The sequence below is a fragment of the Phalaenopsis equestris genome, unplaced genomic scaffold, assembly GCF_001263595.1.
Source record: "Phalaenopsis equestris unplaced genomic scaffold, ASM126359v1 Scaffold000123, whole genome shotgun sequence".
In the NCBI taxonomy this organism is placed as follows: domain Eukaryota; kingdom Viridiplantae; phylum Streptophyta; class Magnoliopsida; order Asparagales; family Orchidaceae; genus Phalaenopsis; species Phalaenopsis equestris.
In genome coordinates this window covers 44251-67941 of record NW_018164565.1, presented here as the reverse complement: position 1 = coordinate 67941, position 23691 = coordinate 44251, and the positions used below count along the sequence as shown (strand labels likewise).

The 23691-nt window shown below is 33.3% G+C and overlaps 2 protein-coding genes across 2 annotated transcripts in view; one reads left to right on the top strand and one right to left on the bottom strand.

Annotated features, from left to right (window-relative positions):
- The first annotated feature begins 4514 nt into the window (after positions 1-4514).
- Positions 4515-6140, top strand: LOC110021214 (protein REVEILLE 2-like). Its single transcript, XM_020719624.1, has 5 exons — positions 4515-4526; positions 4627-4738; positions 4841-4902; positions 5282-5563; positions 5655-6140. Exons 1-5 carry the CDS (start codon positions 4515-4517, stop codon positions 6138-6140), a joined length of 954 nt encoding a protein of 317 aa, XP_020575283.1.
- Positions 6141-10478: 4338 nt separating this feature from the next.
- The window catches only part of LOC110021192 (glycine-rich RNA-binding protein 4, mitochondrial), a gene marked incomplete in the record, with an annotated part of 23331 nt that continues 10118 nt past the window's right edge, over positions 10479-23691 (bottom strand). Inside the window, 3 exon segments of the mRNA XM_020719595.1 lie at positions 10479-10675; positions 12095-12201; positions 12320-12388. Of these exon segments, the coding sequence (XP_020575254.1) occupies positions 10583-10675; positions 12095-12201; positions 12320-12388 (269 nt within the window).

The following is a 23691-nucleotide window of genomic DNA, read 5'->3' as shown; positions in this document are numbered from 1 at the left end:
AAATAAATTCAGTATAAATAATTTCATCTTTTAAAATCTCTAAGCTGTCAAATCTCGTAATAATAATACAAGTATACATATCGCTCAAGTAATAAAGTGCTCTAATGAAGTCATAAGTATCGATCCTATAGAGAGTTGGAAATTCTTATGGTTATAACATCAAACACAATATTCAAACTATAAACCTTAAGTAAGCAAAACAAATCTAAAGTAAATTTAATGTGCGTTAAATGAAATACAGTTAAAAAAACTAAGTTAACTAAATAATTGTTAAACTTCAAAAATAAACTTATAAAGACTAAATAAAGTTTTGAAATGAAGAGTTCAAATTTAAAAAAAACATCCTTCGCCTTTACAATGAGTTTATGAAGTGTGAAGAAATTAAAATCAATTAAAATACATATAAAATTGTATTGTGCCAAATAAGAGCAATCCTATTATTTACCCTCTGAGAGTGCATAAAGAACATTGACTAATCCAGAGTTTGGTCCTTAAATCCGTGATTAGGTTGAGAGGATACTGGCTACCACTCCAGGGCTCTCACTTTTTTCTCGCCTGAAGGCTAACAATCTTGCTTTAGTTTCCAATCAACTGGACCAAATTGGAGATTTTAATCCGTCACCTTAAAATCTTCAATTATGTGCCCATCAAAATATATTTCTCTATTTATTCGCACGCAACCCCATTGATTACATTCTCACCCATTAAATTGAATGTGACTCTTACCTTGTTCTAGAAAGCATAGCCCTTTCAGATCGTATGTTTCTCAACAAAGTTTATCCTTTAAATTGGCAAGATCGAAAAGTAAATGAATATCAAAGTTTGAATCATCACAATTTATTGACATTTAAAACCTTACAAAATAAAACTAATTCTTCACAAAACCATATTTCATTATAGGGAGAACATAAAAAAGACAACTCAAAATCATGAAAAGGATAAGACAAAACACAAATTTGACATATAAAAACAAGTTTACAAAATAAAGAAAAAAAAAAGAACACAACTAATCTCACACTCATTCCCAAGCAAATCACTAGAAGTTCTCTTTAAAATCACACTCAGTTCTCTCTTAGAAGTGTAATGAAAAAAAAAATTTCTCACCTCTTCTCTCCTCTCACAACCCCAGAAGAAAATCCTCTCTTCTCCAAGACTTCTCTCACGCCAAAACTTTCATCTCTATCTCACGCTCCCCTTTTCTTCTCTAGACTCTTCTCCTTTTTTAGTTTGGGCCAGCCTTCCTTCCAAAGGAATTTAAATTTCCCTCTAATTTTTCTCCTAAAAGTCACATCTTTTAACACCGAAAGACAAGTCCCTTCATCCAAGAGACATATCTCTTCATTAAAGAGTCTTTGCAAAGTGTCTAAATGCATTGAACCACTCCAAGGGACGTTTGAATTGTTTGGAACCTTGAAAAACCGCTCAAAAATAATCACAAACCTCCTTACTTCGTCTTAATTAGTCTCTGACACTTATGGTGCCTCTGGCGCCAGCCAAATGAAGTCCGCGCTGTTCTCTGTATTATGGAACCTCTGGCGCCAATTCTAGCACTTCTGGCGCCGCTTCCTTGTAAAATGGGGCCGCTGGCGTCAGCTCTATGGAAAATGGTGCCTCTGGCGGCAGGATCATGAAAATCTCCATTTTGGCTCCAAATTTCCTCTGTTTTGCTACTTTTTGCTCCAAATGCATAAAATTGATATACCTACAATAAAACTATTAAAATATCATCATTTAAAGTGAAATATCACCAAAATAAACATAAAATGTATAAATAAAATAATACATTATTTTGATGTATCAGCAGCGCCGTCAAAGTCATACATACCAGAGATTTTACCCTGAGCACTTAGATGTTGGTTAGAACACTTTTCGTTAGATGATGTGCTAAGATAAGACTAGGATGCTAGGTAATATTTTTGATGTCTGACTATAGTTCTCTGCTGGTTTGGTTGCCCTAGCCAAACATCATTTTGCATGTGCTTTGTGTGTTTCCTGAGTGCGGAGATGCACAATTGTAAATTTGGGATGGTTTTCTTAGAGGGGGTCATGCCTAAACATATACACACAGGTTTAATTAGGGAGGAGCAAAGTCATGATTTTATACTAAAATTTTCTTGCATGCACTACTATAAGCTCCTAAAGTGAGGCACGACTTATATATGTTACATGAGATAACTCATGCTAACATTTTTTGCAGGTTGAGTCCTTTATTTTTCTATTACCATGTATTTGATAGGGTCCTAGGATTGAATTTATATCAAAAATAAGGTATGAGCACGAGTTTTGACCAGGAGCAGCGGCTAGTGTCTCGTTCCTTAATTATGAATTTTTATTCTTGTATAGAATTAAGACCAGAAATGTATGTGAAATTCAACTGTTTTTACTGCTTTCCTAGGAGATTTTGCGAACCCAACGACACCAGCCCATTCTTATATTTTGATTGGTTTGCCATGATTTTTCTTTTGTGACTGCTTTATTTTCGTGTTTCTTTCCGTTGGTTGTTTGTCTGGAATTGATCATGGAAAATAATATAGGCTTATTAAGGACCCTAAAATTCTAAATTTTGTACAAAATTTTAATTAAAAAAGATTAAGATTAATTAAAATTTAGGGCTAAAATATTCTGGATTTTTTGAAAAACTGCACCTTACTTTTCTGTATGGCCTTCGGACCGGATTTAAAATGGGTTGCACAACATGGATATCACTCAAGTCATTCTAATAGGACATTCATGCCATATGATTGTGGTAAAAAATTGCATAATACGCATATACACAAGGAGAAGTCCCCGTGGTTCTCTATACCTTCTTGGCCAAGCATAAATTTTTACCTAGGAGATTGTCTAACATGACTAGGGTGTTAGAGGAATCCTCAATTCGGATGGGGTATAGGTCCTTTGTGCATAGTGTTTCCTACTTTGTATATGAACCTACTTTCCGCTTCTTTCCAGTGGCAGCTCTGTCATTTTCTTGGCGAGTGTAAGCCTCATCTCTTTGAGCTTTACCTATTTAGGATCATAGGAACTAGAGTTTCCTTTCTTTGACTTTAGGGCTATTAAACTTTCTTGGACGATGTAATTCACGGATTGCTGACAAGAAGCCTCCGGTTGTCTTGGGCGACTACCTTCGCAATCAGGTAGACAAAAGGTCTACATAGCTTGGGATGACAAATCTGTGGTATTCTGATCTGATTACCTCTTTGTTTTTTGGGATCTTTTTCTTTATGTTGACGCCTCTTTTGAGCCCTGTTGATCCCTTTGACACATCGTTGACATCGTCTTGTGGGTCTCACATGCCTAGGCGTCGCCTATCGTAATGGTTACGATGCTTCGCCTTCTGCCCTATGGCTCGATATAGATGTCGAAAGTATCGAGATTTTCTCTTGAGATGATTTAAATCTATCGGTTTCCCAAATAACCATGTTTCATTAAATCATGTAAGCAAAATTTTTTTTATCGAAAGTTTTCTTGGGTATTCCCCAAGGTGTAATTAACCAAATGAATAAATTCCTTTAGAAGCTGACCTTGACCCAGAACAAGCATTTATACTTGATTCTCTGATCTTGGGTTGCTTTCATAAGGTCTTCTTCGTGGATATGTCTGCAAGGTATTTTCGATCCGATCTCATTTCGGACGTATGTTTTGGGGGCTATCCACACAAAGTTCACTTTACAAAAATTTTCCGCATTCATTCTCTCGTTTGTCTATTGTCCGTCATATATCCCTCCTTTCGGTCCCTCTCATCTTTGAATCATTCATTTTATCCGAGAGAGAGATTTACTCGAATAAGAGATTGATAAGACGATTACAAATAGAAAATCCAGCGATTTCTTAAAAAAGAGAGAAGTACAAAAACATCAACACAAATCACTTATTTAGCTCAATTTATAAACGAACCAATCAAGAACAAACTTTTCTTCGATAGTGTTCGACTCGTTTTAGCTCAAATTAATTATATAATTACATAAATAATATTATTATACTTTCTTATATCAAAATTTTATGTAGTTAAAAATGTTAAATTTTATTATTTTTTTAAATAAGTTGACTTAGCTTCGAGCCAACATAAACTGAAATTGAATTGAGCTGTACGCAAACAATATATTCACGAGCCAATTTTGAGGAAAAAAATTCAAATGAGCCGAACATAAACGAGCATTAAAAAATAACAAAAAATTTCTAAAAAGATTGTCCCAAACAAACCCTTAATAGATTTAGTCTTGATTAGGCTTATCTCTAAATAAAATTAAACTTTCAAATCACTTTTCTTCTTATGTATTTTATTCAACGTTGTGCCCACCACAATTTTTACAACCATTTGAAATCAAATTTATATAAATTATTCCAATTTAAAATTATCAATAATAAATTATATAATAAACATCACAAATCACCCCCTATAAATTGAGCTCCTGAATTTGTATATTAGCAGCTCTAAACAACAGCCAAACAACTGAAGCAAAGATATGAATCCTCTGAATCAACTTCTGTCAGCCGCTTTTGCAGAAGACGTAGAAATGGCACCAAAGGTAATTTTTTTCTTACAAAAATTCCTTTTTTTATAAATAAATTTAATTTACATCTTGATAAAATTTCAAAAAAATTCATAAAAATTAATTTTTTTTGCAGATTAGGAAGCCTTACATCATCAGCAAACAAAGAGAAAAGTGGACAGAAGATGAACATAAGAGATTTCTTGAAGCTCTGCAGCTCTACGGCAGAGCATGGCGCCTGATTGAAGGTATTTTTATAATTTTTTTTTATTTAAATATAAATTTCTTTAATTACTATTAATTGCGATATTATTTCAAATATGATTTTGAAAAATTTTCTTATTTTGCAGAACATATTGGAACAAAGACATCTGTGCAGATTCGAAGCCATGCTCAGAAGTTCTTCTCTAAGGTCAATTTTTCATAAATCATTCATTATTTACACATATATTACTATTAGAAATCAAAATGTGATAAAAACTCAATTTTTATTTCATATACATATATGCCACTAATGTATACTTATATATCTAACATTCATACATTAATTTTTACAAAGATGTCATTTTATTTAGGCATGAAAATGTAAATTTCACTTTTTGAGTGATATAAATGTAAAAAAAATAAAATTTAAGCTTATTTAGATATGTAAATACATATGAATTAAATGGGTGTGGATGTAAATGCCTCTTGAATATATTACATTCATGTAAATCTTAACAATGTTTCCTTCATAAAAAACGCCACTTTTGATTATCATTTTCTCATCAGTTTTTTTTAATCTCATGCAGGTGGAAAGAGGATCAAACAATAAAGTTCAGATTCCTCCCCCTCGTCCCAAAAGAAAATCAAGCCATCCCTACCCTCGCAAAAATCAATTTTTTGGGAAATTAAATGTATCTCCAACGCCAAAATTATTTGTCTCAGAAGAACAGAACGGATCACCAACGTCAGTTCTGTCTGCAACTTCATCTGAGCCGTTGAATCCATTCATTTTAAACAAACATAACAGGAGCACAGCTCCATTTGCATCAGCTGAAGGATCAAATGAAGAAGATAATGGAATTCAATCAGTAAGTACTCCCTAACCTCTATTACCATTACTAAGTTTCTGAGCTCTTAAATCAATAAATTAATCATTTTTATTGCAATAATGATTTGCAGGAATTGGATTTGAGCTCTGAGGATTCGAAAAAGGCATCAAGTTTGAAGCTTTTTGGCAGAACAGTAATGGTGGCTGATTCTGCAAGTTCGTCTGAAGGAAACTCAGCTCAGAAAGTTATTCAAAATGGGATTAATGGAGGTTTTCCATTGTCGTCTTCTGTGAATTCTTACGAAGAAGCAGTTAACTCGGCTGGAATGATTCCTATATTATGGTGGGGCTTATATTGGAATATGGCGTTTTTAGCTGAAAATAAAAATCTGAACTTTGATTACAGAGAATATTTAGATCAGATTAATGTGCAGAATGAGAGTTGTTATGCTGGTTATGGAAGAAGTGATTCGTTTGATTCTCAGAAAGATGAGTATGGTGAGGGGAGGAATGTAAGAGAGAATCTAGTTTGTAGAGATGAGAAAGTTGAGAGTGAGAGAAACTCTGGAAGGGGGTTTGTGCCTTACAGAAGGATGGAGGTTGAAGAGAATGTATAGCGGCCACAGATGTCTTTTGAGGCCACAATGTTGAGAATTATTAATTTTATGAGAATTTTACAAACATACCATAAAGTTCCTAGGTATTTACATATCCAACACCTAAAGCAAGATGTTTACATTTATGCCACTATGGTATGTAAATGTCCCTAATTTTAATTTTAATCAATTTTTTTTCGATTAGAATTTGAGTTTTTGTTTTCTTTTTATTTCTATTGTTTGTGATAATGAGATTTTTATTAGACTCTATGAAGCACGAATATGGATATGAACACGTCATGACATATCATAATTGTAAAAAGTAGGGCACGACACGGGCATGATGTCGATTTGGTTGTCGTGCTTCATAGATTAGATCTGTATGGGTGAGTCGATAAAAAAGCTAGTTGATTTTATGAATAATAGTGTACATCCTAAAGTGGTTTTCCTAAGCTGCAAGGAAGCCCAAATGTAAATGGGTCTTCGAGCCCATCAGATCAAGCCTTTTTTTAATATAACTATTATCGTGTACCTAGAGCCTATAACTGATAGATCATACTTGTCAACCACATCCATCGAAGTAATAGCTATAGGAATTACTTCTCAAGAGGACTTAGTGAGCTCCTCTGCCGAGCTCGCCTGTACTTATTGAGCTTTTCCGCTTAGCTCACCTGTATTCATCTAGCTTGTTCACTGAGCTTGCCTACATTTGTCAAGCTTTACGACAAGTTCATTTACAGATCCTTCAAGTTTACTTGAATGACTTAAAGAATGAGACTTTAACATATCACTATTTATGCCCATTTATGAATCGCCTAACACCGATTGTGATATATTTTTAACAAAAAAAAAAATCTCACATCTCAGATAGGCTTCATACAGTACGATTTATAATACGGGCAAGCAGATAAAAAAAATCAATAGTTGTAGTTGCTCCTTAGCATCTTACGAGCTCTCTTCCAGGTCTAAGACATGGTTTTGTAACTAAAATAACTAAACTTCTATGTGGATTACATGTCCTTTAGCCTCTGCCAATTGTCCTTCAACCTTTGTGAGTTCATCATTGGTATTTCAAAACTCTTCATGAGTCATAATCAACTCCTCTTTTAGGCCATTTCCATGCTTAAGAGGATCGACATTCTGACCAATCAGAAGGGATCGAGCTTTGTCACCAATATTCAATTTCCATCAAGGACTAGCATCTCACCCCTTGTTGATGATCTAGTGGGTATAATAAGCTCTACCCTAGCGACCTCTCCATCACCAGTATCAATACACTAAAGAGTAGGATCAATTATAGCCTGAGTTACTAAGAGCATTGGGTGACCACAATCAGGCATAAAAACTATTGGACTAAGTGTTCTCATATAAGTGATGTTGCCTTCTAGAGAGAGTTCTCCAGCAAGATCCTTAGGTGGCATCGTTGAAATGGGTTGATGGTCAATAGAAAACTCTATAAGAAAGCATAAAAAATTAAAATATATCATTAGTCACGGTAAAGCATGCCTGAAAGGAAAAGGCAGATATCTCATCACCTGCTTTAAGCTCTAGAAGCAACAACAAGCTCAATCCCTTCCAATAATTCAAAGGATTAAGATTCTGAACCTCAGTTTTGTTCTTTGGGTCGACGAGTATATGTTTCTCAAGAGCATGTCCATCATTTCTAATGTCGACTCATTCTCTGTAGAAACTTCATTCAGATTAGTCTCTAGGGTAGAGACTAGAGTCAGGAACCCCCCATAAAGCTACTATGAGGCTCTTCTATCTCAACATGCTTTGAACTCTCAATATGCTTGTCTCCCGTTCGTAAATCTTGATCTCTCATAGAATGACATTTCCTCTTTCGTTGACCAAGCATAACTAGCCTCAAATTGTCCTCTAAAAATGTTTAGTTTATCTTTACCAATCATTTGCTTCAAAGCAAGCCTAGAGAAACAAAGATCCTCAACAGGAACTAAGGAATGCAAAGGTGTGAAAATTATCTTCTACCACAATAAGACTCATGCAATGCTTACGTATCAAACAAGGAGTTAACATAAACCTATTTTTTCATAACCACAACAATTACTCTCACTATCATTAACCTCAATTTTATTTTTATAACAACATAATGACACATTAATAAATGCCAATAATGCCTCATGGATCCCATGTAAGATGATATGATGGCTATTCTTTGACAAAGGGAGAAGTCAATACCACAATATCCTCTATAATAGGGACGTTTCAAACTCTCTCCCCTTACATTGCACTTTCTAATTTCATTGGAGAATAAAAATTTTGGTGATTATAAGAGGTAGTACTTTCATTATCATCCAATAGCATATTTTCTATCCAGAGGCATCTCGACAATAAAAGATCCAACTACACACTATACAGCTCGTAACAACAAAATAAGCTACTTCCACCATCCAAAAAGCAATGGACCTAGATAAAAGTTAGTTCACATCTACTCAAAAGCCATTGCGACTACTCCCAACATGTGTAGTCAAAGTGTCCCCAGAGGAAGGAAAGTCGATGCTCAACATTAAGCCTTTGCGACTACTCCCTAAAGGAAGCCAACAAGGATTTGTGATTGTGGCAAACGCTTTTCCAATTGAATATAATTCGTTCTCTTGTCGGTCTCTGACCTAAGAGAATCAGAGGATTAAATGTATATCCTAAAGTGGCTTTCTAAGCTACCAATGAAGGTCATATACAAATAAGCCTTCTAGGTCTATTAGATATGACCTTTTTTGGATTGTGAACAATATCATGAACCTAGAGCTTTAGTTAATAAATCATACTCACCAGCAATATCCATCAAAGTGATAGCTACAAGGATTATTTCTCAAAAGGACTTGGTGAGCTCCACGGTGGAGCTCGCCTGTACTTATTTAGCTCTCCACCGAATTCGCTTGTATATATCAAGCTTGTCTATCGAGCTCACCTACATTTGTCTAGCTTCACTGCCAAATCCATTTACCGATCCTTCAAGGTTACCTGAATGCCTAAACAAAGGGGACTCTAACACATCACTGTCTATGCCCTTTTATGTGCTGCCAACATATCTCAAATAAGTTTTATACAGTGTGGCCTATAATATAACATTATTTCTCTCTCTCTCTTTTTTTTCTTTTTGTAGCCCTATTAGGGCAAGGACACCCTATGAGGCATATAAATAGGATGGTCCTTACTCCCATAACGGTGCAAGAAAAAAGAAGGGGACAGTAGAAGTAACACACACAAGTTGCAACTTTATCACTTTCTACCTTTTCCACACCATCTCATAACATCTTTTTCGATTTGTATGAATTCACGAACTATACAAAACCCTGCATCCCTAAAAAAATTAATAAATACTTATATGTACTTTTTATAATTATGATATGAAAATTAAGGAAATTATTATTTTTTTGTTACAATAAAGTAAGATTATGATGTGTTGTTGAGCTAGCAAAGTGGCCCAATATTTCCATAGAAAATAGACATAAGTTTAACATATTAGGCTTAATAAAACATATAAGGAAGATTTGCACGCATACCATTCAATTCCTACATATTTACGTATCCAACACTTAAGACTTCAATTTTATACATGCATGTCGTGTCATGCAAGAAAATATGCATTTAACTTTCTAAAAGTTAAAATAGTGATATTTTTGACGTGATATGAAAATCATAAATGATATAAACGTTCTAAAAGTTAAAATAGTGATATTTTTGACGTGATCTGAAAATCATAAATGATATAAACGTAAAAAAAAAAAAATAAAACCTATGTGTTATATATGTAGTTTTTCTAATAATTTTCAAGTAAGATTTGCATTCATACCACTCAATTCCTATGTATTTATATATCTAACACCTAAACTTCAATTTTTATATTGCCTACACATGAAAAAATGTATTTCACGGTTTAAAAGTTTAAATACTAATTTTTTCATGTGATATGAAAGATTTTAGTGGTATAAATATTAAAAACAAAATGTAGATGCTATATATGTAAATTCATAAGAATTTGAGTGGTACATATGTAAATGCCGCTATTATTGGTCACTAATTACAATCCCTTAACGGTAATTGACCTATCAAATACTAAAACATTAGAAATAAACCTCTATTCTTTCCAAAAAAGGCCAATTTGATTTCTCATTAGGCGCATTTACATATATACCACTACAAAATGTATAACCTAAACTTTCATATTTACATATATAATTATTCACTTTTCAGAAGTGAAATTACACTTTCATACATGAGTTTATAGCACAAAATAATATAAATAAAAGACAGAAATCAGCTTAAATAATGAATTTAAAATCCACAACAAAAATTACTTTCAAACATACAGAATTGAATTTAAAATCACAGCATTAAAAAAAAATTGATTCTAATTTGCAACTCAATCAGATGAACCCTAATCTAATTTGGTACAATATTAGTGTTTGACATGTTTCAAAATGCATTACAGCATATGAATGTTAATAGAGTGGTCTTGAAGCTGGTTTAGAATTCTGGCGCAGCTCAGCCCTTGGCTTAGCCACTTCCACGAAAATAACTCTGCCATCAAGAAACTGCAAACAAATGAAAAAGAAAGAAGAATAAGAAAACATACCGAGCACAATTTGAAAGTTGAACTGATATATCTATATACACGTGTGTGCGCGCGCGTGCGTGCAACTCCTGTCGTGACTATTTAGTTGGCAGAGTTTGTAAGACAAATACTAAATTCATATTAGCAACTTCATCCAATTCGTGAGTATTTGATGAAAATCTACATGTTTATTCTCATAAAAAGCATCACATTAGGATACTTGTGATGGTGGCCAAGAGAGTATATTTGCTATTTCCTACCAACTATTAGGTTTATCAATATGGCATTGTTTGGTACTTGTGCAAATCAAATTTAATTCGGGTGCTACTTACAATTGTGGTGAGATCAAAGGCTCAATTCATCAAAGCCGAATTCTTCAAACTGGAAAAATTAATGTGGGATGGTTATGCAAGACAGTAGTAGCAATCCATCCTCTGTTGTTTTGGGACGATAGCATATTACATGTGTTGCAGCTTGTTCCTGCAGGTACATAATTTAAAAGTAGGGGCATTTACATTTTTATCTACCAGTACTTATGTATTTACATATCTAACGCCTGAACTTTTCTTTTTGCATTTATACCATCCATATCTTTTAGATCACGTAAAAAATACCACTATTTTAACTTCTAAAAAGTGAAGCACACTTTTCAAGCATAGGTAAGGCAGCATATATATAAAAATTGAAGTTAGGTGTTAGATATGTAATAACATAAGAATTGAGTGGTATGTACTTAAATCTTCCTTAAAAGTATTGGTTGAAAGTTTTCTTAAATAGATTGTGATAATCCGGTGCCGACCATATCGACTAATCTAGTGATGGAAGTCTGTCAATAAATGTTCCAGGGCATGTTTCTTTTTCTAGTTTTCTATGTTGTCAACATAGATGAGACGTTCGTTTCATTCGAATGCACTACAAATATAACTCCCAAATTTTGAGAAAGTCATCTCCTTGTACCAGATGAAGCATGGATTTTCGACACTGGTGAATTCTTTGTTAACCTGAATTTCTCTTTAGTTTCTTTGAATTTATTCAAACATAACCTTATAATCTAAAGAAAGTGAGTTGTTGGCTTATTTAGTGTTGTAATTTGCAAATCCTTTAATTTCCTTGCATGATCTAATACATTACACATAAAAATTGCATTAGGGAGCCTTAACAATACATCATCTTTACATTATTTTATGCTATATTTAGTGCAAGCTTGAAATCTATTTCAAAACTTCACTCAATTAAGATACCATGACAAGGTTGCCAATTCTCAATAATTGTTGTTAACGAAGTAGTGCACTTGAACAATTATGCAAAACCATTCACTCAATATATGGTAGATATATAAACAAAAAAATTCAAAACTACAAAACACCAAATTGCTGATTATATGTACCACTCAATTTACCTTCCCATGCATCCCTTCAATAGCCTTCTTGGATTCCTCCTCTGTGGCATAACGAAGAAAAGCAAAGCCTCTTGGTCTGTTGGCAATCCGGTCCATAACAAGGTTCACTGTATTAAGATATGTCAAAAGATAAGTTTCCGAATGCAACATTAATTTAATTAACAACCTACGAAAGTAGTAAAATAGCTCTAAATCAGAAGAAATTCCACAAACTACTTGCCTAACCTTCTAAAAGCTCCCCAAAATTTTGGAAAGCACCCCTTAGACTTTCTTCAGTGGTACGAAAAGAAAGACCTGAAACAAAAACAAAATAAGAAGAATAAAGCCTCATTTGCTGTGTTGTCATAATATAACCCTAAATTTTAAAAAATCAACTACTCATATTGATTTAGTTGAATCGACAGATTCCAATTAAGTTGAAATAAAACAGGAATTTTAGTTCTGCAGGAATTGCTGAAACAAGAATTTTATTTTTGTGGACTTGTCTTTTGTGAATCTTAGCACATTACCAGATTTTAAAAGTTATGAAGAGAATTATTTATTTTGGGTCTTAAGTTATGAAGAGAATTATTTATTTTGGGTCTTTAGTAGGCTATAAATAAGACCCCTGAAACATGTAAAAGATCACTGAACATTGAATAATGAAATAAAATATCAGTTTTTAATTTTGGAGTGTTTTATTTGATGTGGACTCTTTATTGCACTCTACAAGTTTTAATGAGGACTGCGGGGGAGAAAAAATTTTGTACCGACGTGAGGCCTAGATCTTGTGACAGCTTGAACTCCACCCATCAAAGTATTATTGTCCGCCTTTGCCTAATGGCCACACAGTTTTGCCCCATTGGTGTAACTTCACAAAATGTCACCCATCCTAAGAGTGCTCCAGCACGAACACGCTTAACTTGGGAGTTTCTATTGAATTCCATAGTTATATCAAAAAGTGTCTCGATGTCTAGCTTCAATCTACTTAAAGGGTTTCACAATCTTCCTCACTTAAGTACTTGACATCTTGGTCAATGCTCTATAACAAGAATTATGTACCAGGCAGATAGGATTCTAGAGGTGGCCACTACAGATTTAAGAGGTGACTCCCACCATATAGCACTTTGTCCCATCCAGAGTTCAAGATGTGGCTCCCATAGCATAACACTTTATTCTGTATGACACTTGGTTCCCATCTTTCGGCTATTGTAATACTCTGACACCATTTGTGACAGTTCAAACTCATCCATCAAAGTATTATCCGCTTAGGCCAAATAGCCTCATTGTTATGCCTTGTTTGTGTAACTTCTCAGAAGGTCACCCATCCTAGGAGTGCTCCAGAACGACTACGTTTAACTTTGGAGTTTCTAAAGAAACTCCATTGTTACACCAAATATCGTCTTGATGTTTAAGAATTTGGTTTCGATCTACTTAAGGTTTCACAGATCTCACACTCCTTCTTTTACCAACTTTTTGTGTGATTGAATCTTTGCCAAATTTGATGCGTGTTAGTTTCATTTTGGTATAAATCTTAATTGATAATAGCTTAAATGGGTTTTCAGATTTCTTTTATAATTTCAAATTTTGACAACCCTTAAATTTAATTTGGAATGAATAAAGTATATTTTTTATTTCCACCAAAGGTGATTAATCTTTGCTAAAGTTTTTAAAAAATTTATTTATAATTATAATTTATTTTTTCATTCCAAACTTGCATTAGAGAAAATTAGGCCCTCTGGCATCCCAATACAAGAGCTTAATGAAATGAGTTTGACTGTCAAAACAACTCATTGTTCGCAAACAACTCATGTTCGGCTCGTTCGCTAAGTTAACAAGCCGAACACGAATAAAGATTTGTTCGTTCGTGTTCGGCTCGTTTTGACTCGAAATACTACTCATCAATTATTTATATATATATATATATATATATATATTGATGAATATTAGTTTTAAAAAAATTAATTGACTACAAGGTCGCAAAGAATTATAATCAATTAAAAGCATTAATTAAAAAAAATAGAGTAAAATTTATTAAATTAGATTCAAATGATGTTTTAATATAAACAATAATTTTTAAATCTTGCTCCAACCCTTAACATCTTATGGCTACATGATTAGGGTCGTTAAAATGACTCTTTGTTCGTAAATAGCTCGTGTTTGGCTAGCCAAACAAACGAGCCAAACACGAACATACTTTTTGAGCTCGAAATATAAATGAGCCGAACAGGAGTTAGAGCATGGGCTCGCTCGTGTTTGGCTCGTTTACACCCCTAGAAATGAGTACACACCACTTAAAGATTCTTGGATCGAAAATAATGAGGTAAAGTAAAAAATTTAGATACAAATTACCTTTCATTTCTTTCAAAATTGATGAAATAAAATTGTATTATGTTTATATGTTTTTACAAATTTGCAATAAAATAAATGTGAAAAGAATTTTGTTTAATGTTGCACGAATATATAGCACACCATACAACCCCTTAACGAAAGTCTACTATGAAGGCCAGACTTTGAAATCCTTAAGCTACGAAACTGTTATGGAAAGTAATAATTCTGAACCGTGTATAATATGAAGCATGTATTTAGAAAACTTGATATTAGACAACCTAATTAGAGAATCTTTTATTAATTAGAGATATTCCTAATCTATAGAATTGGGAGTGTGTATAAATATATAATATATATTTTTAATTGGGAATAAGATAAAAAAGTAAGCTTTTCTTCATATGGTATCAAAGCATCGTCAAATAGCTTCATCTAAGATTGCTTCATTCGATCAACCCAAGAGACATCATCTGCTTTGAAACAGACGACGCCTTAAGCTTCGTCGTCAGCATCCCTAAACGTCTACGACTATGCAATCTAAAACGCTTGACATCATCATTCGGTTCTTCGATTTCGTTCAAAGGTATCATCTGCCTCAAACAACGTCGTAACCTTCTTCCTATGTGTCTACATCACTTTGTCCGCACTATAGTCATTGTTCGGTTCCTCGATTCCATTTGAAGGCTTTGTCTGCTTCGAACAATGTCTGCGACAACATCGACTGCTTGCTTCGTTCGAAGGTTTTGTTCAAAGGCTTCGTCTGTATCTGCTTTGTCCGCCAACTATGTTGACGAGATTAGGTCATCAACGAAGCTCTTTGGTTTTTTGCTTTGCCCTCCATCTACTTAGGTCGTTTGCTATGTTGAACTTCTTTGACTTTGTTGGTTCAATTTTTTTCTTTTTTCTTTATTCAATAATCGGTGAACTATTGGTCATCAAGTTATTTGTCTACTAGTGCTTTGGCCGCTTCTTCGACTAGTCCTTCAGCACTGGATGACATTGATTATAGTTGATGAATATAAACATTTTGTAACAAGTTTGGTTTCATTAGTGACAAAAATTTAATTAAAAAGTTAAATGACATCTATTATTTTTACTAGAATAAACTTGTGAGACCTATTTAAGAAGTATTTCTCAAGAGAGTCCCTTCATTGATAATCCCTGAGCTGAGACTGAGTTGAATTATTCGAAGTAAACGAGAGTGAATGCCCAACTATTGATACAAATACAAAATTCTACCAAAACTAATTAATCTGATCATATTACTCATTGCAACTTTGTTAAAGATGCAATGGAGGAATTAGAATTTTTGTTTTCTATGAGAAAAAAATATTTCTCGAATCTTTGAAGTATGCAAGGAATCATATCAAACCGAACAACAACATCAACCACTTAACACGTACACATGCAACTTAAATGTGTGTATGAAGAATTAAACACACTATTGCCTTTCAGTACCGATGTCCGGATTCAACAGGTTCAAATAGGGAAAATAGCTATTATTCTAACTGGCCTCAACTGCCAATGTGAATGTGACAAATCACACATCTGATCTTATCCTGAATGTACAACTCTGAGGGAAGATCATACTACAATACCGTGTAAGATTGCAAGTTACAAGCCTCATTCATACGACAACCTAGTGCTTCTACTAGTCAGAAGAAAGAAAACATCAGTAAACCTCAGTCTCAGGACAATTATAAAAGTGAAATTCCAAATTCTAGACATCAATGTTAGAAGGTAGTGGGCTATTACAGTCATAAACTTATTCATACGAAGAGCACATGTCAGAAGTTGCTCAAAAATAACATGAGTGTTGTAAATCATAGTCAGCTCACATGAGCGCTAATATTGAAGCCTTTCTGAGTCAGACTCTCTCGATCTCTACATATAAATATAGTAAGTTCATCAACTTTCAGGAAGGATGCAAAAAATCGTCCTCTATCACTGCCTTTGCTAAGTTGGGTAACAATGATACTTTTTTTTCCCTTTTCCACACAACAGATCATTGATTTTGGAGCCACAAATCACATGACAAATAATCCAAAACTCTTTTTTATCTTTCATAAGTACCTTTATTCCATCGCTTTAACAAATAGATCTACCTCGAATACTCTTAGTTCTTACACCATCAATGTTACACTCACATTGCCTCTAACTATTGTTCTTAGTTTACCTTAATTTACTTTTAATCTTGTTTTTGATGGCAAAATTACATGTGTTAATAATTATTATATCTTATTCTTTCCCGACCATTATCTATTTAAAGATCTTATTCCGAAGAAGATTATTGGTAAAAGACGAGAATCAAGGGTGCTATATGTAGTGGATAAAGAGGTACCTCGACCTATAGTATATTCCAACACCATTCTCCTTCTGAGATTCATTGTCGATCAGGACATTCATCACTATAAATGTTGAAAAAGTTGTACCCTTCATTTTAGTAATTATCATTTTTGCATAATAAGTCATATCAATTTGCTATACAACATCATTTGTATTATGCTCTCGGACTTAATAAAAGAATAAGTTATAGCTTTGAGTTGGTTCATTCTGATGTTTGGGGAACTTGTCCAATTTTATCTAAAGGATTTTGATATTTAGTAAATTTCGTAGATAATTTTTCTCGTATGACTTGGCTCTACTTTATGAAATCTATTACTAAGTTACCATCGCACTTTAAATCTTTTTGTACTAAAATTAAAACAAAATTCAATATTTTGGTTAAGATTCTGAGAAAGTGACGCGTCATTTCAGACGTACATAACACAAAATAAGATGCTTCACCAGCCATCCTGTATCGATACTCCATGCTAAAATGAAGTAGCTGAAAGGAAGAAAATAGACATTTGTGATTGCTAGAGCCCTTTTATTTCAAATGAATGTGACTAAACAATTCTGGATTCATGCAATCTCTACTGCATTTTTTTATCAATTAAATGTATTTTACTTTCTACAGAAACAGACAACCTACCAAGTTTTGTTTCCAACCAACTCTCTATTTTCTTATGAACCATGCATATTTAGGTGCACTTGTTTTGTTCGTGATACCCGTCCACAAATTTCTAAACTGGACCTTAAGTCATTAAGATGAGCCTTTCTAGGATATTCTTGTCTGTAAAAAAAGTATCGATGTTTTCCCCTTTGAATAGGTACATGATTTATGTTGATGTCACCTTTCATGAACAAACCACATTCTTTGGTGACTCATCAGTGCTTAAATCCTCACAAAATTTTAAAGAATTGTTAATATATCACATCACAAGTTCAGATCCTGCTTTAGCTCTACCTCCAATGCCTCAGCCTAGACCACTATCACAAATATTTACTCAAGAAGGCCTTATCCCCCCTAATCCTAGCCCGACACAAGTATCATCTTCCTCGATGGATCCTCCTCCTAGTAACCTTGATTTACCTATTGCTCTTCGAAGAGATAAACGTCAATGCGCATATCCCATTTTCTCGTGTTAACTAAAATCCATTATCTTCCACTCCTTGCTCATTTGTTACATCTCTTAACTCTATTGAGGTTTCAAGTATTGTTCTGCAAGCCCTATCTCATTATGGGCGGCGGGCAACGATGCTTGATGAAATGAATGTCTAAAGTGAAAATGGAATTTGGGAACTAGTTGAACTACTATATGTCAAGAAGGCTGTTGGATGTAAGTGAGTCTTTGCAATTAAGTTTCATTATGATGGATTTGCATCCGTTTCAAAGCTCGGTTGGTTACTAAAAAATATGCTTAAGCTTATGGAATAGAAAACTCAGACACATTCTCAATGGTAGCTGAGTTGACTTCATTTCGCCTACTTCTATCCTTGGCCACAATGAATAATTGGCCCCTGTGCCAGCTGAATGTGAAGAATGGTTTTCTACATGATCTTTTAGAAGAGATGTGCATGGAGAAAACTGCTAGGTTTGTAGCTCAGAGAGAGTATGGGAAAGTATGTTGGCTTCGAAACTCCTTATATGGATTGAAGTAAAGTCGAGCATGATCTGAAAAATTTAGCTAAGCAGCAGAAGGGTAAAAGATGCAGAGAAGAGAAGTGATCACACTGTATTTTATAAACAATCTACTTCGGAAATCATTTTATTAGTCAATTATGTTATTGACATTATTATAACTAGACGCGACGTGCAAGGAATCTTATCATTAAAAGCATTTCTTCAAAATTAATTCATCACTAAAGATCTGGTTTCCTTGAAGTTTATCCTGGGGATTGAGGTATCAAGGAGCAAGAAAGGTATCTTTCTATCTCAACGGAAATATGTGTTGGATTTGTTAGCAGAAGTTAGAAAATTAGGGGTCAAATTATGCAATACTCTGATGTTTTCTAATCAACAACTTACCAAGAATGAAGAGCCTTTTAATGATCCTGAACCGTATATAATAAGAAGATTAAACTACCTGACAGTAACACATCCTAACATTACGTACACAATTAGCCCTAAAAGTCAGTTTATGTATTCCCCCACAATTCATCATTGTTCAGCTTCAGAACAAATATTATGTTACATCAATGGAGCTCCTGAACAATATATTTTAGATCAGGATCATGGGCATAGAAATATTGAATATTTATCTGATGTAGATTGGGTGAGTTCCAAGATTGATCGAAGATCCATTATTGGATATTGCATCTTTGTTAGTGGTATTCAGTCTCATGAAAGACTAAGAAACAAAATGTAGTGTCATATTCCATATTGAATTTGAGTATCGGGCAATAACATAAACTTCAAGTTAATTGATGAGTCTCCAAACTCTTGACCAAAATGGGTTTTAAGATGGCAATCCATCAAAGTTGTGATGTGACAACTGAAATAATGTAAAATTACATAATTTTTTGCTTTAAATATTTTATTTTCTTCCTTCATTATCATGATTTATTTTTGTGGAATATAATTTTTTGTGATTTTGTACAAATTACAGGGGTTGAGCACGCATCACAGAACCAAAACATGAAGTGAAAAGAAAGTTGACCCAACATAACTCTGCCACTAAGCAACATAATTACATCAGACATACGGTGAGTTTGGCAATCATAACGCCATACTTTGGAGTGACTACGCCAACCTAAGGTGCAACTATGTTGAGCACGGACGTAGCTAGTCCGCGGCCGAACCATGCTTGATTTGGCAAGATATTTCTAGGTGATTTTGGCAAGAGCTATATAAGGAGATGCCAGGGGATGATTAGGGGACTCTTGGACATTGTGAAGGTTGTTTTCCTTCAGATTTTAGTAGTCTTTACCAACCCTAAGGTTTCTCCAATGACTTTTCTTGGAAAAGATTCTTAAGGTTGTTTCTTGTGAATTTCGAGAAGTTGTGAAGAGCGACTGAGTGCAATTATATGAAGAACTAAGAAAAACTTGTATTAGACGAGGAGATCTACGAAAAACTTGTATTAAACGAAGAGAATCACGGTGTATTGCATGGATTGATTGGCTTAGGTTGAGTTCCCTGTACTTCTTCCATTATTTCCTTTTTAAACTCGTAATAGCAGATTTCGTGCTTTCTTTTCAAATTTATTTTAGTTAATCTCGTTTTCATACGACTGTGATGTAAGACATGATTTTCTTGTTGTTTTATCTTATGGATTTCGTCCCCTAGACATTGTTTATGTGTTTGGGTTTTTGATGTTGATGTATTAACATTTCGATATTAATTTACTTCGTTAACTAAATTTTCATGTGATTTAGGACTTTTAATCATCTCCTAGAAGAACAAGTAGATTAACACAATAGTTTATTGGAATAGACATATTGCTATTAGTATATTGAGCCTAAATAGGGGACAATAGAATTCTTGGGAAATGCTGCATGGTTAAATCCTCTTAATTGTAATATGATTTACAACACTTCTTATGACCAAAACATAGGATAAGGAAGATGTGTACCTGTTTGTCAATAATAACATGACTTTCATAAGAAAATATTGAGAAATCTTTAGATCGATGTCACAGAAGTATAAACCTTTCAGCCCTAAAAAACTTCACAGAACCTAGCTTAATTTTTTTCCTTATGCACTAGGATTTTAGAACCATTCATATCTACAAACTGAACCTCCAAATTAAGCTTAGCGATTTAGTAAACCAGAATTTCTCCTATTAAAAATATTTTGATAATTTTTTTTGTAGGATCAATATGCAGACTCATAATCTGTATATTACTTGACCGTATATTTATGTGATTGATTGATTGTTTCACACAAATTTTAGGCATCAATAACAGAACTGCAATTCGTATTGCCGCAAACTGTCTTTCAAAAATGAACTAACCACATTGAGATAGATTGTCATTTTGTTTGAGATAAAGATTCAACATAATCTAATTTTTATAGCTCATGTGAAATCTGGTAAAGAACTAGGAGATATCTTCATAAAGACCCTTAATAAAGCTACGGTCACTTATATTTGTGACAGGATGGGCATGATAAATATATATGCTCAAGCTTAAGGGGGAGAGTATTATGGAATGGAATAAATCTAAAGCTTATATATTAGGAAGCTTGTATATTAAGGAACTTGACATTAAACAACCTAATTAGAGGAGAACTTCTTAGAGGATATTTTTTATATTATAGTTATTCCTAATATAACGAGTTGGAAGTGTGTATAAATATATAATATATGCTATTAATTGGAAATAAAAGAAAAGATGAAGTTTTCTCATACACAAAAACTAAGGGTCTGTTTAGGATCACTTTTTGTTTTTTTATTTTTATTTTTGTTTTTAGTTTGTTTTATTTTTGTTTTTTTTTTATTTTTTGTTTTTAGAAAATGCATTTAGTACTGTTATGATTTATATTCAATCGGCGGCAGGCGAGGCGGGAGGGGGAACTCACTGTTTTCGATGTTTTAAAAACATACAAAAATATGATTTTTTTTGTTTTGAGTATTTTAAAAATTAAAGTGTTCCTCAAAAAAAAAACAAAAATAAAATAAAAAACAGCTGAGCAAACACTAATTTTTTGTTTTAAAAAACAAAATAAATAAAAATCGATCCCAAACAACCCCTAAATATTTCAAGTCCTCTCCACAAATCATGATACTTACACCATGCAATAAGCTTCATCTTACTCTTGAAACTGACTTTGGATGGTAGGGACTGATTCCACAAATTTAAAAAAAAAACACATTGATTTTATTGGAATCAATCCCAAACTGTAAGAAATGAATTATGTTGAAGGGTCATCAAATCAAGAGAGTGCTAGATAAGAAGATTTTGAAGTCACTGATTCATAGTATACAAGAAAATACCACACATAAATTCATATGAAAAAAAAAGAAAAAAAAAAACACACAAATTGCTCCCTTGTCATCAATCGACAATCCCTAAATAGACCAACCGGTAGGAAAACGAGAGTAATTTTTTATGTCCTTCTTCCTATGTAAATTTCTGCATGAATGTCCCATGAAATAATAAATAATCCAAATTTTCCTAACCACTTCTTCTTTTCTACATATTAGATGAATGAAGTAGAGATTGTTGTATCATTAAATTACCAAGTTTGGAAACCAAAAGTTGACCCTATAAAGATCACCACTGCACCAACATACCAAAAGCAATTCAAAATGCTTCTACCAAACACATTATAGTGGAAATGGCAACAACATACCTTCCAGTAGTGAATCCATAATTAACATTTGCCAAACTAAATTATATCATCTTAAACGAATTATAATTATCCATTTTGTCTCCACAAACTTAACCTAATGGTTTGTAAAATTCTTCACAAAAGTTAACCCCCATTAAGTATAAGGGGAATTTACATACATACTATCTAGATGCGACCCGGGGTTCGAAATTAATCAAGATAAAAACAAGTCAGTCAACCAGTGATGATCATATTTTTCTATTTTTCAATTTTATAATTGACATTTTATCAACCAAAAATAAATAAAAGAGTCACCATATAAGCAAAGTTTAATAAAAAAAATTATAAATTTATCTCGGATCAGATTGTCCTCGGCTTCTATAAACATTTCTTCTTCTATTACTCATCCTTTAATCAAGGATTAATATTTAAAAAGTTAATTAAAAGAGTCACCATATAAGCAAAGTTTCATCCTTTATCCCACTAAATGGGGTCGGCTACATGAATTCTTTTCCTTCATTGCATCATATTGAGTGTCAATTTTTCATTTAATTATAATAGATTCAGATCATTTTTTATACAATATGCCGAAGTTTTTTTAGATCTACATTTGCCTTTCTTAACATCAGTCAAAATTTTAAACATTTACTCTCCTAACTGGATCATCAAATGGTCAACATTTAATGTGACCAAACCATCTAAGACGACTTTCTCTAATTTTGTCCGTCACTGAAGCTACACCAATCCTACCACGGATATATTCATTATGCATATTTTCTCTAAGTGTAAATCCACTCATCCACCTAATCATTCTTATCTCGGCTCAACACTTAAATTAGTATTATGGTTCACTTTTAAAGGCCAACATTCAGCGCCATAGAGCATTACAAGTCTCAACACCATCTTATAAAATTTTCCTTTCAGTCTAAGCGGTATTTTTCTATCACACAATAAGCCCGTAGCATTCCTCCACTTCAACCAACCAACATGAATTCTACTATTAATATCCCCATCTATATTACCATCGCTTTAAACAAAATACTCGAGATACTTAAATCAATCACACCTTTTAATAATTTGATCGCCCAAAGTTAACATTTCTGTCACTAGAGCTACTACTACTAAAATTACATTTTATGTATTCAGTTTTATTTTTACTCAAACGAAGGCCTTTAGACAATCAATGATCAAAATATGAAAAAAGAAAACTAGGGAAATAGAAAATGGGAGGCTTCTTTCCACTAATAAAAAAATCATCAAAATATTCATCCTTTTTGACAGACCAGAGTTTCTATAATGATTGTGTAACAAAAGAGAGTCTTGAGAGATGACAGCCAAAATTCATGATTTGCCAAAATATGGTTTCATACTACTTTTTAATGAAATTTAAAGTGAATGATCCTGATTTGCCAAAGGGAAGTTTAACTAATGAAAAATAAGACAGAATTACATGAAAAAATATCCCAATTCACATAAAAAGATAATAGCACCTCCACATGAATAAGGTAGCAAAAACATGTTCAGCTCCCGCTAACGTGGAGTCGAGATAGGAGTTGTAAAATTGTATCACAGCATTTGCTAAGAGGCTATTTCATGACTCAAATATGAAGAATACACCAGAAATACTTGATCATTGTTTGGGTCCTACATATACATCCATGCATATATATATATATATATATATATGATCTCA

What these genes read in the sequence shown, in the direction of transcription:
- LOC110021214 (XM_020719624.1), top strand. An exon ending in CTCAGAAGTTCTTCTCTAAG is followed by an intron (nt 4,903 to 5,281) that starts GTCAATTTTTCA and finishes AATCTCATGCAG; the next exon opens with GTGGAAAGAGGATCAAACAA. An exon ending in AAGATAATGGAATTCAATCA is followed by an intron (nt 5,564 to 5,654) that starts GTAAGTACTCCC and finishes AATGATTTGCAG; the next exon opens with GAATTGGATTTGAGCTCTGA.